The sequence below is a fragment of the Haemaphysalis longicornis genome, unplaced genomic scaffold (assembly GCF_048455015.1).
Source record: "Haemaphysalis longicornis isolate Haplotype H1 unplaced genomic scaffold, Haemaphysalis longicornis Haplotype H1 scaffold_4, whole genome shotgun sequence".
In the NCBI taxonomy this organism is placed as follows: Eukaryota; Metazoa; Arthropoda; class Arachnida; order Ixodida; family Ixodidae; genus Haemaphysalis; species Haemaphysalis longicornis.
Genome location: NW_027526361.1, coordinates 106,557,372 through 106,572,663, shown reverse-complemented (window position 1 = coordinate 106,572,663; position 15,292 = coordinate 106,557,372). Strand labels below are relative to the sequence as shown.

At 47.0% G+C, this 15,292-nt stretch overlaps 1 protein-coding gene across 1 annotated transcript in view; it reads left to right on the top strand.

Annotated features, from left to right (window-relative positions):
* Positions 1-10,370: 10,370 nt before the first annotated feature.
* The window catches only part of LOC144179912 (uncharacterized), a 168,390-nt gene continuing 163,468 nt past the window's right edge, over positions 10,371-15,292 (top strand). Inside the window, exon 1 of the mRNA XM_077708334.1 lies at positions 10,371-10,808. Within this exon, the coding sequence (XP_077564460.1) occupies positions 10,634-10,808 (175 nt within the window). The 5' untranslated portion in view covers positions 10,371-10,633. The remainder of the gene's footprint in view (positions 10,809-15,292) is intronic.

Below are 15,292 nucleotides of genomic sequence, written 5' to 3'. Positions count from 1 at the left end.
TCAGAGGCCCGGTTTCGTAAGGAATGGGCCGGTGCCGGCAATGTTTGTCCCGGAATTTTATCCTAGACTGTACTTTAAATCACGCCTTGAGCTGTGGTGTATGCGACTTTAAGGGCCGTATTCTGAGTCCCTCCTCCACTCCATTTGCTCCCTCCACTCGGAAGAGGGGAGGATTCCGCAATGCTTATGCATGGGGACATTGGTTTCAAGGATCCCTTCCACTGTTGGCGCGAGTGGAGGAATGACTCAGAATACCAGGGTAAGTCTTTTATTATAATAAAAAGTTACGCACGCGCAAAGTTTGGTGCGGACGAGGACCAAAAGTCAACCGAGCGCAGAGAAACAGCACAGAGAGTGAGCCCGAGTAAAGCAGATGACAAATGCGAAAATCCCTAAAGGTATACGTGCACTCTACCGTCGAACTTGCCGCACCGCCCTGCCGACGGCCGCCAGCGGCGTCGCCTTAAGCTACGTGCACACCAGCGACGCTGGTGTGCACGTAGCTTAAGCTGACGTCACGCAGACGCGATTCGCAGCGGCACCCGTGGTCGCGCTCACCGTCAATACTCGGGTATCCCTCCGCCGAAGCGGCAGATTCGGATGCCAACACGACTGCGCGCCCGTTTTCAATGGAGATTGCGCTTAGTACGCGACATCGACTGCTTTTTGTCACGTAGTTTGTTCGTGTTCGCGGCAGGAGTTTTTAAGCAGAATAAGTCTGAATCATTAAAGAAACGTCTCGCGTCACGCTCAAAATACTCGCAGTAAGGCACTATTTGTGCCGCGCGGACGAACAGCTGATACGGTGATGAAGCGCAGGGGCAACTTCCACTGCCGTTCTTAAGTTGGTCGAGCTAAGCATGCGCCCTCCCCACCTTCCCTAGATTTATTCAAGCAACAGCTTTCTTAGGGGTACAGATGGCGTCCTATTAAAAAATAAGTCATTCCCCATAGACCGGTTGGTCTCATAACATAAAAGCTCTCATAACATCTTTGGACACACTGCGCGAGCGCGGAATCACGCTTTCATTGTGTCAAAACGGTTACTTGAAAATCGCGAAATAGGACTGGTTCTAGATAAGACAATACACGCATAGATAATGAAGGAGGAGTACAACAGTATACCTTAATCTCATAAACCAAGGATCGGTACACGTTTAGATCGTTGGTAGCTGCGTTTACTTGTTGCGACAGAAATCGTCCCATGGGTTCGTTCTCCGTTTGCGCTTAGGGTTTTTTAAGGTTTGACGATCGATTGGATGCGCTTTTAGCGAAGGTTTTGACGCACTTTTGACGCAGTTTTGGTGCGAGAAAGCTTTTGCGCTGCTTTAAACTTTGTTTAAGGAAGGGATGCTAATTTTGTTTTTAGGAATACGGCGGATCAACAGTTTTTGGCCCCTCCCTCCGCCGTCTTGCTGCGACGCCAACACAAAGGCAGGGCAACCCCATATTCCCTGAGGACGCTGTTGCCTTTCTACCCTTCCAGTGGCGGCCGCCCCACTCGAGAGACTGCGTAATAGAGAGACAAACCGTGGTGGCACCAATGAACGCCGGGAGCAGCGCCAGAGAAGAAGCGCCGAGTTCATTATGGTCGGTAAGGCGGCGGTGTGCCGTGTTTGCGCGCGTCCTCGCGTGTAGCCTGTAATTGCGCGGCCTGCGAGCATGCACCCGTTGTAGCGACAAAAGCACTGTGGACTCTCAAGACAGGCGCCCTGTTTCATGAAACACGCCTTTTCCGCCCATACCAACCGTTCCTTTCCCTTTTTAGTTATATCGGTCCTCTATACCAGACGTTACCAAATTTCGTTTTAGATGAAGTAGAAGAAAACAGTTTCTTTTATTTCGCAAACTTTCATGCCTGCAAATGTTATGAATAGCATGTGGATACGTAACTACAAGGACATAGTTTCCATTCTATTCAAATGGTTTGTTTTTTTCCTCAATCTAAGTCAAAAACTTTTTTAACTTGGATTTAAGTAGGATTGACAATCGAAAGCTGATTGACTAGGAAAATGCAAGGGTACAACAATGCGAAATAAAAACCATGATGCGAAACAAAACGAAAGTACTCAAATTTTGGACCCTCTAATGGAGTCAAAAAGCAATGCGTATTATGGGTAACAGAACGAACAAAGATTAAACTAGGTGAGCTGTATGTGTCAGGCATCATGCAGGCATTTATTGACTGTTCATATTGTGTCAAGCATTCACAAAACCAGAAAAATGCTGCGACAATTGCCGCCGCTGTAAAATGAATAAAATGAATAAAATGAATCAACAAATAAAAAATTACACCATCTTCCCGTAGGGGAACCCTGAGTAGTATGCGAAGCAGCCATGGGGTCGAATGAAGTTCCCATTAGTTTTCAGTTTGTCGTTTCCGTTGACGTTCAGCTCCGCGTGCCTTCGTTGTATCAGTAGCTTCTTGACTTAGTTTGAATGAGTGAAGGACATAAGGCGCGTTTGTAGCACATGCTCCCGTCTCGGTTTGTAGCACAGTGGGAAGAGCGCCAGGTACCTCCCGTTGCGGCCAGAGAGTCGTGGGATAGAAACCGGGCGCCGCCTAACTATTTCTTTTTGCAGTGGACTGCGCTGACGTCAGCCCAAACGCTGACGGGGCTGAAGCGACGCGCATGCGCAGTAGAGTGCGGACGGCGGACAACGACAACGAGGGAGGGAGGGACACACCCCCGAGCATGAGATGCTTCGCATCTAAAAATTTCAGCCGTTCCACTCAAGGTGAAAGCGGTCGGAAGGGCAGAGCATTGATTCGCCATAATGGGTTGTGGCGCCGTTATCCGCTCACTCTTACCACCCGTCACGCTCTTCGCCGCCCTGTCTCCTTCCCCTCCTGGTGAATTCAAGGGAGATTTGTCCAACGCATTTCAAATTTCCCGCATTCGCAGTGCTTGTGCGCCCCCTGCCTGAAACTGCGCCAGCGGGAGTTCTGTTCTTCTTGTGCTTGCTTTCCTCCCGGACTTTCCGGCGTTGCACTGCCACTTTTTGCCGCTCACTATTGTAAAAACCAACCCAACGAGCGTTCCTAACTAAACAAACAAGGGCGCTGCCTGTTAATTACGTATATTTTGCCTTAAATATACCTAAACTTTTTTTTTTTTTTGCGCTAACGAAGGGGGGGATGTATGACAAGCGTCAGCGGTTCACGAGTTTCGAACGGTTAACGCCTTGTTTTCGAAGCCTCTATGGGACGCCGTTACGGTACGCCGTCGGACTCTACTTGGGTCCGGTATCTCGCTACGCCACCTGATTCCGGCAGCCAGGTTGTAATCATGCGTGATCTGTAATGAGGTGTAGAAATTTATCGTCTTCTAATAAACATTTAAAACACATTTGTCTGAAAATGTTAGCTTGTCTTCTAAGAAGTAGCATGGGCGTGTTAAAATGGCTTATTTGTGAAGTTCTGAGAAGTTTCTTCGGCTATTGGGTCGAGCGTACTGCATGTAATTTGGATGTGAACTACGGATAGCCCTTCCCCACACCTGCTGTACAGGGGCCTTGGGGATGATGGTGAGCAGGTGGGAGTGTGCTGCACGGCCATGGCCTATGCATAGCCTAGCAGTTTGTGTATAGTCTTTAGTGTGGCTGGATTATGTGTAGTTTGTTGCCTGTTTTTTTACTCCAGTCTGCTTGCCATGTTTTACGAAGCTGTTGTCTGTTGTGTGAATTGAGTTCGGTGTAGGGTACTGTTGTTAAGTCTTCTGTACTTGTAAAAGCAGTAGAAGCAGCCGTTTGATTTGAGCCTCATTGCCACCGATCCAACAATGTCCTGGAACCCAGCACCGAGTTATTTCCAGATTTAGGGGATTGTGCCGACATAATATCCCCCCCAAAAAGATTGAAGGTATGTTTCCTGGAGGACTTTCGAGACGACAATGAACGTACCACACCCAAAGAATCTGTGTAAATGGTGGACTTTGTAGTGTAATGTTCAACAATGTGTAGTACAAGAAAAATGACATATGCCTCCGCTGTAAAGATGCTAGTGTTTACATTCACGGTGTTACCTGTATAAAAGCTTGAACGGCGCACAGCAGAGGACACGTTGAGAGAAGTTTTGGACGCGTCACTGTAAAATTCTCTACACAGGCGCTTTTCCTGAAAAAGCGAGAAGTTCCATAGGATTGCAGTTCTTGGCATTTCATTTATTTCAGTTTTCATAAACGACAAGTCGCACGACACAGGACGTAGCTGCCATGGTGGTAAAAGATCGGTAAAAGATGTTTTACAGGAGTTTAAAAGGGAGACATCCAGTTCAGATACTACTTCTCCCACTGGGAGAGGGAAAGGCGCGGACATAGATAGACGATTTAAAAAGAGTTGCTGTGAGGATGTATCGTTAATGGACGGTAAAATATGTTTTACAGGAGTTTAAAAGGGAGGCAGCCAGTTCAGATACTACTTCTCTCACTGTGAGAGGGAAAGGCGCGGACATAGACGATTTAAAAAGAGTTGCTGTGAGGATGTATACATTAATGGTCGCATTTCAAGGATGGTTAGCCATAGACAGGTTTTTTGAGGTATGATATCCTCTGATGATTTAGAGACCATTAATCGCACTCGATGTAAATGCTCTCGACAGGGTAGTGTGGAGAGCACTACACGCAAGGCGAAGCCGCAGATGCAGCACTTGGTCTAGTATTTTATTGCTGTTTTTTTTTTTGCAGACCTACACAACACACTTTCACAGTACAATCAAGACTACACCAGGCTGGTAAAAATACGTAAGAGGAGTTGCTTGCCCGCACCTTAGGACTCGTGTGAGAGGATTTCAACAGTGTTGATTACTTTTAGGCGTTAATGTTTCAGTTGTTTAATTTAGGCAATGAATGTGTGTTTTGCATAAAATACGCACCTGAATACTGGGTCCTTTTCTTATAGGAACCGACATGCCATTAAGAGTAATGACAGGGTCCGTATGGTTCCCACGGTTCCTGGAGAACAGAACGCAAGTACTTTTTTCTCAGTTGAGTTTAAAAACGTTCTTGTCAGCCCAGCCAGCAAGTTTGTCGACACCAAGCTAGACTTGACGTTCACAGATTGACTTATTAGATGATTTAAAAGATGTTTTGACGTCGTCTACATACACATAATAAAAAATTCTAGGTGACAATGTTTTTCCAAGAGAGATCATCATCGCTATGAACATTGTGGCGCTTAAAACTCCACCTTGCGGCACGCCGTTTTCTTGCATGTGAACCTTTGAGAGGGCATTACCAACTCTCACACGAAAGGTTTCTCAGATATGTAACTAGCGAGGGTGTTCAACATGTTGCCCGAAATACCCAGGGACTTCAAGTCGCTGAGGGTCCAGTACCGCCAAGCGGTGTCATAGGCTTTCTCTAGGTCTAACAACACCGTTGCGCAAAACTGATTATGCCTGAAGGCATCCTTGATGTACTAATCAATGACTTCGAGTTCGTCATTCGTGGATCTCCGCCACCCCCCTCCCCTCCTGAAGCCACTACTGTGGCTTCCCTCCAAGACTTTTGAAGGTACCCCTAAAGCCATATTTTGTTGTGTAAATGTAGACGTGCTTCAAGTCTGTCGGGGTGTAAGTGTTGTATCAAAGTGTATAAATGTTGTCTGTGGCTGTATTTGAACGTTTCTTTAGTTTAAAAAGTAAAAGAGAGTAATTGTAAGAAGTGTTTGACTTATTATTATCGCGTAACGACTTTTTCTCGCGGGATATTTTGTGTTTAGCAAAAGTGTTTGTGTTGTATACAGAACTGGACACGTGTTGAAAGTGTTGTTCAGGGGTGTTACCCTGGTCCTCAAGTGTGTCCCCTCTTGTGCTGACCAGGGGCAGGATGTGTGTTTGTTGTCCGTTGAGTTTTCGTATACGCTTTTAGATTTTGTATGTGTCTGGGTATAAGTTTATGGATGACAAAAAGGATACCCAACTCTTTCGTTTTGTCTCACGGCGCACACACTTCCCAAACACTTTTTCCCGTTTAACGGATATGAGGTTCTGTGACATGCGGTACCGACGAAGGATAACCCCGCCTTTGACGGCGCCTCTCATGCTCGCCTACAGCCCTCGTTCCCCCTTCAGTCCTAATTCTGCTCCTCCTTGAATCGCGGGGGGGCACCGGAGACCTGGGGAATGGAATTTCCGACGGCTTCAATGACGTGCGCCATAAGAAGTTGGATTGCCTCTTCAACGTGTGGTTGTTTTATTGATGAGTGTTGAAGGTCAGATGTTTCTGTAAATGAACCCAAGTTTGCTCTTCCCTCATTGAACCTTTTATGGGAAGTTGAACTGTTTGTAAATTTGCCTGTGTAAGTTAATGCGGCAGGGAAGTGGTCACTACCGTATGGGTTTGTACCCACGTCCCAGTCAAGAGAGGGAAAGATAACTGCAGAGCCAATTGCTACGTCGAGGTGTGAGTGGCTATTGTGCGCTATGTTTGTAGTATGTAGGCTGTTTTGTATTAAACAGACATGTGCTCCCGATTATGTTAAAAACTTCTCCCTGAGGCGAGCTTCCGCATCCGTTTGGGAAGAACTCCAGATCATGTAATAGACATTAAGGCCATAAACTACGATAAATGGTTTGCTAACTGATTTACCGAAACTTCAAACTCGGAGCTTGTTAGTGGATACTCCGGTGGGATATAAATGGAGCACATCGTTATTAACCTATTAAAAATTTTGCTTCTATAGCCATAGCCTCAAGGATGGTTTGTAATGGGACAGTGTGACACGCCAAAGATTTTCGCGAATTGATCGCTACACCACCAGAATGGTTTATGCAACCGTCCCTGTAATTTCTGAATACCAGGTAACTGTAAAGAAAATTTGTAACGTCTCTTGATGAGATATGTTTATGGTAAGTGCATTACACTTGGTTGCGTGGAAGGCAGTATCGTGCATACATTGTCTAGGTTTTTATAAGGCCCCCACAGTTCCACTAAATCGCGTATTCTTTTCCCATTATTTCGTGGTATGAGCAACTGTTGTGCGTGCATGCGCGTGTGTGCGTGTGTGTTTGCACGCCTTAACATGCAACGGCGTTTATTTTACGAAGATAAATGCGAGTGTGCCAGCGAATGTTTACAGTTTGAGGTTGGAGCAGTCGCCACGTGATGCCTATTCATACCGCATCGGACACCGTATCACCCGCCCTCGTGAATGTATAGTAACGTCCGGCTCATACGAATCCTTTACTTTAAATACGCTTCCGATTCTTCAAAAATACGGAATGGTGACACATCATGCCATCTGATTACATGCTTTGAACACCTACATGGTCTGTTCAACATCTGGCGCACATGAGGGGTGTAGGGAGAGGAGGGGAGCTTATGAGGCTTCAGCCCGCGCCCCTTCCGAAACTCTGTCGCGCTGTGATGCACGGCGACCGAGGCAGCCACCTGCGCCGGAACACATCTTAGGACTTTGTCTAGAACCCTAAGAATCCTGTCCAGAAACCGCTCCAACTCTGTTTCCCCCAGATATGCCTAAAGCGCGAGACACATCGACGACTGGTGCATCCGATTCGCATGCGACTGATCGTTACGACGATCGCCACGACTAGTCGTACGCGTGGATTTGAGACACATGCTCCAAGGAGCGCGTACGATGCGTCGTCGGCGTTGCTCCGCCCACTGTTTTCGCTCCATGCTGGCCACCCTGTTTAGGCGCATTCCGGCCGATTTAGATATGTGCAAGAGAAATACAAGCAGGAAAATAAAACAGTTACCAACTTGAAGTGAAAATGAATAGTGCTGTTACGTTATACATTGCATTTTTATATGTTCAGTACAGCGGTGTGGGAAGATTTAGCGCCCATGATTCCGCTCGTCCATGCTGTGGGTATCGTTGGCAACATGTGTCTGCTAGGCGGAGAGCGCACGAGCTGCTCCTCACAAAGTACCCGGAATTGCCACTGACGCCTTTTCGGGGCTTTAAAAGCAACTTTCTCAGCGATGACACCTTCGGGCTCTCAACGGCCGTGGCCCCACGACGATCGCAACGATGGCACGACTGCATCTGGCTTGCCAGTCGCACCTCGTGAGCCTCTCCGACCAGCGAACGACGCCAAAACCGGTCCTAACGACCAATCGCGAACGGTCAGTCGCATATGAATTGCGTGCACCAGTCGTTCGTGCGTCTCGCGCTTATCTCATATGCAAGGTCTTCATCCACGGTGCTGTTGTGCGAGCTTGCGCACCGCAACGCGACGAAGAGTCGCTGCTCAGAACAAACTAGGAGAGATTCGCGGTCGAAAGCGCAGGCCTGGCTGCTTCAGTACCTGGATGCAACTACGGCCGCCGCCGGAAACCAGTGCGCTAACGACCTCGGACTTCGTCTCCCCTCCCTTCCCCTCCCCTCCCCGCTCTAGATGTTGCGAATTTGCTCCGTATTTGCTGCTACGGCGCCGTTCATGCGGCAAAACGGTCTATTGCCACAGCTACACAACTAGTCGTTTTGCCGCACGAGAGGGGCCGCAGCACCGAATTCACATGCAAATTCGCACCATGTAGAACGGGCTTTCTGCATAAACTGACACTTATTTACCAGTGGCACTTTCTTTCCCTGATCAAAACACAATCTTTTCGTTTTTTTCACCACAACGGTACGTATTGATGTATTTCTTGTGTGAGTAATTTTTGCACAATTATCCGCAGTACAAAGCGATCCTAATAAACTGACATAACTAATGCAGTTGTTAAGAGTTTTCCCTAACCATCGCATGAAAAAAAGAAATACTTGGCTGACAAAGCGGCAATAAATAAGAATGTCCACCCTCAAGTTCGTTTCGTGCTTTATTAGTTTTAGGTTAATTAGTTCTTTACTTCCATGTTTGTTGCTTCCATGTTTGTTAAGCATATATGTTTCTATTTGTCCTATATTTCCATATTTCTTTAAGTGCTATTTCTTCTCATGTAGACGAGACAGAAAATTGCATGCAGTGGTAGCAATTCTGCCACAATGCCCTAAACATGCGAGTAATTTTTATGAAATATTTAATTTCCTCGTTCTTGACCCTTAATGGTTATGTATTTTCAGTCTATAGTTATAAATTTCCGTTAATAGTTACATGTATTATCATTTAATAGTTAGGCATATTATCAGGTAATGGTATGTATTATTCACATTTTTAATCCCTTGAAAAATCATGTGGAGCAGGTCGAGGTGCAATCTAAGGCCCCCTCCCCCAACAATATTCTTGGCTACGCCCCTGCATGTTTACCGTTTCAGGTTGAAGCAGTCGCCACGTGACGCCTACCAATACCGCATCAGACAACGCACAACCCGCCCTCCTGAATGTATAGTAATGCCCGGCTCGTACGAATGCTTTACTTTACTTACCCTTCCGATTCTTCAAAAATATAGAACGGTCACGCATAATGCCATCTGTTAGCATTCTTTGAACACACGGTCTGCTCAACGACTGCCGCCACTTCCTCCGCGAATTTGCGCATGTTTCCCCACGAAGCTCTTTGTTCTCAAGCACCGCACTGTAGCCTAAAAGTAAAGCACTGATAGTTATCATGGAGATTTTCCTCTCAAGATTGTCTTCCCAATCTCCCGCATCCACCTCACTTTATTTTAATTATCCCCATCTGGCATAGCAGGCACTCCCGCTAGCAGAGCTGACATCTCCAGTCAACCTATCTATCTCTCTCTGTACAATTTATCCGCCCTGTGCAATGAAAATGACGTTTTCGATTTTATTTTTCTCAATATTTCTTCGTTTCTGTAAGTTTTGGCGGTCGTTTACATTGTCTTGGCTGTCTTTTTTGCATATCCACTGTTCGCTGCATATTAATCGTTAGCCTTCGAGTCTTTCTTAGCCAATGCGCGTGCACTCTCTTACGTGGACTTACTGTTCCTAACCTTTCCTCAAAACAAATTTCACTTTCTGTTTCTCAAACTTGAAACGACGTCCGGGCCAATGAAATGCGCTTTCATAAATATCCAATAAAATCCCGGTGAATGTGATCATAAAAAAATTTTGTTTAGTAAAGGCTCGATAAATATATTTCACGGTTCAAGTGAACAACTTGTCCACAATAATGCATCGACAAGCCCGATGACTCCCGTCCTGCCCGTAAAGCGTGCTTCTCCGCAGGCTCGATGCGTTCGACGCGCACTTGACGCCGCATCCCAGAGGGAAGAGGCAGGAGGTGGGACGTTTTTACCTTTGCCTCCGGGAGGAGGATGAACTATGAGCAGCAACAACGATGCGAACAGCGCAAACGAGTGCAAGGAGGATCGGGGGGCAAGAGAGGGGGAAACGGGGAGGGCATCGCTTCCCGAGGCTACCGATAAGCGGCGCGACGGTTCGCGGCGGAGGCTGGAGAACGCCGGCGGCCCTCGCGTCGGCGTCAATCGACCGCACGCGAACCACGTGCTCCTGGCGGGGCGCCCCCGGCAGCGCTGGCGGAAGGCACCGCGCAGACCGCTGCTCCTGAGCTCAGTCGTTATGTGCGCTGCAGTAGCCGCGGTCCGGGGTTCCAGTTCCAGCCACGGTCGTCGTAGCACTTGAGTCGGCGTGTGTGTGTGTTCGTGCCTGCGAGCCGCGCGCGCTCGTGTGCGTTCTCGCCCGTGGGTGCTTGTTACATATCCGTGTGCGTGCACGCGTTGCGCGCCAAGCAAGAGAGGAGACATGCTCTTCTCGCGTGCTGGCTTCTTTGCCGCCGTGTTGTTGGTGCTCGGTCCGGTCACCGTTCTCTGCGCCGACGGAGACCATGGGAACGCCGGCGTGCTTCCGATGTCGTCGGTTACCTACGATAAGGATATTCCGTCTGACAAGGCCAGCAGCTCGGACCCGGTGGCAAACGGTAAGCATGGTGTCTGTTTTTTTTATTATTATTTTGCGCGCTCCGTGCTGTAGAACAGTGAAAGAGTGGTGGATTGGCTGCTTGAGATTCCCATCCGGCAAAAAACGGATGCCACAAGGTGTGTCAGCTCATCCCGTCATAACAGACGAAGTGACTTGCCAACTCCACTGCCTCTCGTAGTTCCGAACACTACATTGGACACACGGCTTCTCTATGAAGTTGACGAGCAAGATCTCCAGCTCTCTCGCATTGTCACCTTAGGGCCCTCCGGATGCTCTCTGTCACGCCGAGTATTTCTTTTCCTTCGGCCGTCACGTAATCGCGCCGTAATAACGTCTCTGCGATGTCTGCCTTAAAACGGTCGTCGCGGCTCCGTATTCCAAGATAAAAATTGTGCCCACGCATCAAAGGTATCCTGATTTCATTTCTTTGAAATAAAATGACAACTACACGACAAGTCTACACAAGGCTGTGTCTTGTAATGCTTGTCTCTGATGAATCCAACGTCGGAGTCGTCTAAACTCGTTTCAAGCGCCTCGCTACTCAGTCGCGGGGGTGTTTATTAATTGCCGCAATGCCGCGATGTTTTGTACCGCAATGTTTCGTTCCGGTGAGCCGAAAGGGAGTACAGATAATGTCTCCCCCCCCCCCCCCCCCCCCGGCCAAGGAGGCTAGAATGTTGCTTTCATCTAGAAAAACTTAATTATTCTGGGAAAATAAAGTCCTGTTCGGGTATTCGTACGTCTGAATTTCGAGTTCTGTACGCGCACTATGATAGCTACTAAATCTACGAACAAGTTTCGTGGCTGAAGCATAACCCAAAGTTAGAGAACTCAATCCTGGGGAAAGTTGTGTGTATCAACTCGCGCTGGCAGCAGCAGAGCAGCCAACATTGCAGCTAGCTTCGTGTAAAGATTAATCGAAACCATCACCAATTCGGAAGATAGAGGACTTCTATCTTCAATCAGACATAATTTAAATACAAAACATTCTGCGCGTAATATCTCGTTGTAGTTTCCCGGGTCCACGTGTACGAGCGTGAAATTCTTTTGCACCCTGCACCAGCCTTCTCGATTTTTCGAAAAAGACCCGCCCAGTTGACCATTGGGTTACCTTCAATGCGCGACTGCTTGCGTTTATCATAACGTTGACCTGTGGAGTCCCATAGTTCTCTTAGAGTGTCTCGTTCAACGTCCGGGAATCTTATGGGGACAGCTGCGTCGACCTAGAGTGTCCTGTCACAAATCCTTTCCAGCCTATGTTAACAACCTTGCGATTTTTGAAGGCACGCTTTTTGAAGAGTGCTAGGCATAACCCAACGTATTTACGGCTGTAAAAAAATGATTGGAGAAAGAAGCACGAACGCTTCAGCTTTCCCTAGTGTCTTTTTAATGCAGGAAAGATTACCTGGCTCCGTTCTGCTTTTTTCTTTTGTAATTCTATTCAACCCCGTGTACGAGCAGGCGCAGGCGGACAGCATTTGTAAAGTCCTTCGTCCCCTTTTTAAGCATTCTTGGTTCTTGGCCTCATGTTAAAACTCTAATCGATAACCTGCTTTACGTGGTTCTTCTTCTTGATTATCAGACGCCAACTGTGCCCCTTCTCCGCACAGTTGTCATTTCTATCCGAGTTCTGGAACTTGCAAAAGCGTGTACGCCAGAACTGAGCCACTGTCAGACATTCAAGTCAAAGCGCAGAGGAACCATGATTTCTACATTGTTCTTTCGAAGGAAGGGCCGCAATTAAAAAGGTACGTTTCGGGAAATTTTGCCGAATTTTCAGTACACCCCGTACACCGACGTCTTCCAGTACTGCGCCGTCAAGTCTGTCCGGGCGAAGGAAGAGCCAGCAATTCCATCCCGTACACCTCCTGTTGTTCTTTTTATTTAATTTTTTGCTTCTCATTGGAGCGGAAGAAAAATTATGGAGCACCGGCCACCGGTGCGAGGTTCTTCTAGCTGGAGTAATATCCTTGTTGGCGCACTATAACGTCCACGCCATCACATCTCGCTATGGCCGTGTTGTGTGTCCGAATCACGTGCCGCAAACATTTACGTTGATCGTTTTTTATTGCACCAGCAGTTATAAAAAAAAGGTTTCGAAAGACTCAAGTAACTTTGTTAGGAGGCACAATTTTTTCGTTCGTCAAAAGACATAATTGAATGGTTGATGGATTGTCTGTATTAGCGAGGAGGAGGTATTAACGAGGAGGATTGATTGATTGTCTGTATTAACGAGGGGTTTGTGATTATAGGAAGGGGATAGCTGGGTGGCGCGCACCTGGGGCCTTCAGTCACGGATGCCATGTTTGAGGGTTTGTCAGGCACGCCTAAAGAGACCGCTTTTCGTAGCGGCCAATTTCCTGAAGCAACGATGGTTCGTTGCGGGCTAATCCAGGATGGACATTTTGGTCCGTAGGGGCTTGGCATTTTTTTGAGTAAGGCAGAATAGTACATTTTACCGTGAAAAAGATATATGTTACATAATTGCAATAAGATTTCTTCGAAGCTGTTAGGTTAGACATTTTGCGGGGTAGTTGACTTTTGTGCGAAGTGGACTGTGATAACGGACACTAAAATATTTGGGGGGCTGGGCCTTGTACAGATTCGCTGTAAAACCAATATGCAATCGGCCGCTAAGAAAACTGTTTTATTGCGCCGAATTTCACTTATTTGTTCCAATTAGTTAGTACGCCGTGGAGCCTGTAATACGTTTCCAAATTTCTTCCAATCCATGGATTTCTACGGGAGGAGAATGGTTGCTGAAGGCGGCTGTATCGTGCTTCGCCGAAATTGTCTCGAAGTAAATTAGGTGGCGTTTGAATGCTCAGACGGCTACACAAGCGGGGGGAGCTCTTATTTCAGCTGTTGTCAGTCGCTGATTAATACAACTAACATGAATACGCTGCTCCTAGGCCGTTCCAGCAGCATCATAAAGTTACCGTGAAACGGACAGCCTAATGTTTGTCAATTAAAAAAAAACAGCACCCCCGGAAATTTCATTAAACTGATTAACTCAGAAGTATGCTCAATGATAAATTGTAAACAATCCTGTTGTTGATTTTTTTTTCATAACACTGAAACGCGGTTTAGTTGGTGACTGTAACCTGACTGTAACTTGAGCACACAAAACACAAGGACTGAACCAAAAAGACACGACGAGACGCGCAGCTTCCTTTTTTTTGCACTCGTTTGAACCACGACCGGATTTAAAGCTGGTCATGGTTTGAACTGTGTCTTACTAAACCATGTTTTGTGACTTGCACTTGCTCGGCAACCGCGTTAACGGCGTAGGTGGGGCTGCTTTTCGTGTTTCTAAATTCTAACTGTTCTATACCAGGCGCTATTCCTTGCCTAATTGGCCCCGAGTGCCAATAATTGTATTTTCCCGCTTCAATGAGGGTCGGCTAGTAATGTAGGCTAGGCGTATTGGCCGTTATGTCCTTCCGAAACCATGCTTTCCTTCGGAAAATAAATGCGAAAATGTTTCAATGAGGCTGTCCGTCGCGAGCGCGTTCGTAAGCGATTCACTCGATATCTTTAGCGCTGCATATCTACATATACGGGCGCGATTGCTACGTCTGCATCGGTATCGTCAAACCACTCTACACGATGCAGCTGCAGTGATGCACCTTGCTGATTCGTCTTAGAGAAAGTGGTATTCGATATCCTCGAATATGTTTTTGACCCTGGTGAAATAATTCGGGATTGCGTTAACTGCTGAACATGCTGCAGATCTCAAACACCGCGCCCATGAATGAATCCCACCAAAAATTTTGCAATTAGGATTTTACTCGCAAAAGCTGCGTCAGGACTCAGGGTAAATAGAGGGGTACCGGTAAAGTTAGGAGGACACCGTCGGACCCCGAACGATCCCGAAATCTTTTGTTTCTTTCTTTTTTTTTAATTTCAGCTCCAGTCGGGAAAAGGCCTCCGTTGCCGGGAATCGTGCACACAACTTCATGCTCTCAATAGTGACACGCATCGACCACCCAGGTGCTGCACATTAGTGCACGTGGAAGCGCAAATTCGGGTTCCGTTAGCGATTGCCGTGGCCCGCAGCTACCTAGACACGTAAACTAGAGTGAATGTCATCCAAAAATGCAATACTATGGTGCGACAGCATTCCGTATGTGTGATTCAATATTCGAAGCCAGTATTCGACTCAGCTCAAACAGTTCACTATTCCAACACCCCTAGTGGTGTTGTGAGTGACCTCAAATAAATAAATAAATAAATAAATAAATAAATAAGCACCTAATGGCATATGGGGAATGCATTTTTCGTTCTCACGTGCATATAAAAAAAGAAAAAAATGGATCATACGCTAAATTACCCCAGCCGTACGCAACCACACACTGTTCTAACGTTCACCGGTATATTTCGCAGTAACGCCAGCCCGGGACCGAAGGGTAAAAGGCGGATTGTGGTCGGCACGCGTAAACACCCAACGCAAACACCCAGTAGCACAAAATCCTGACCACT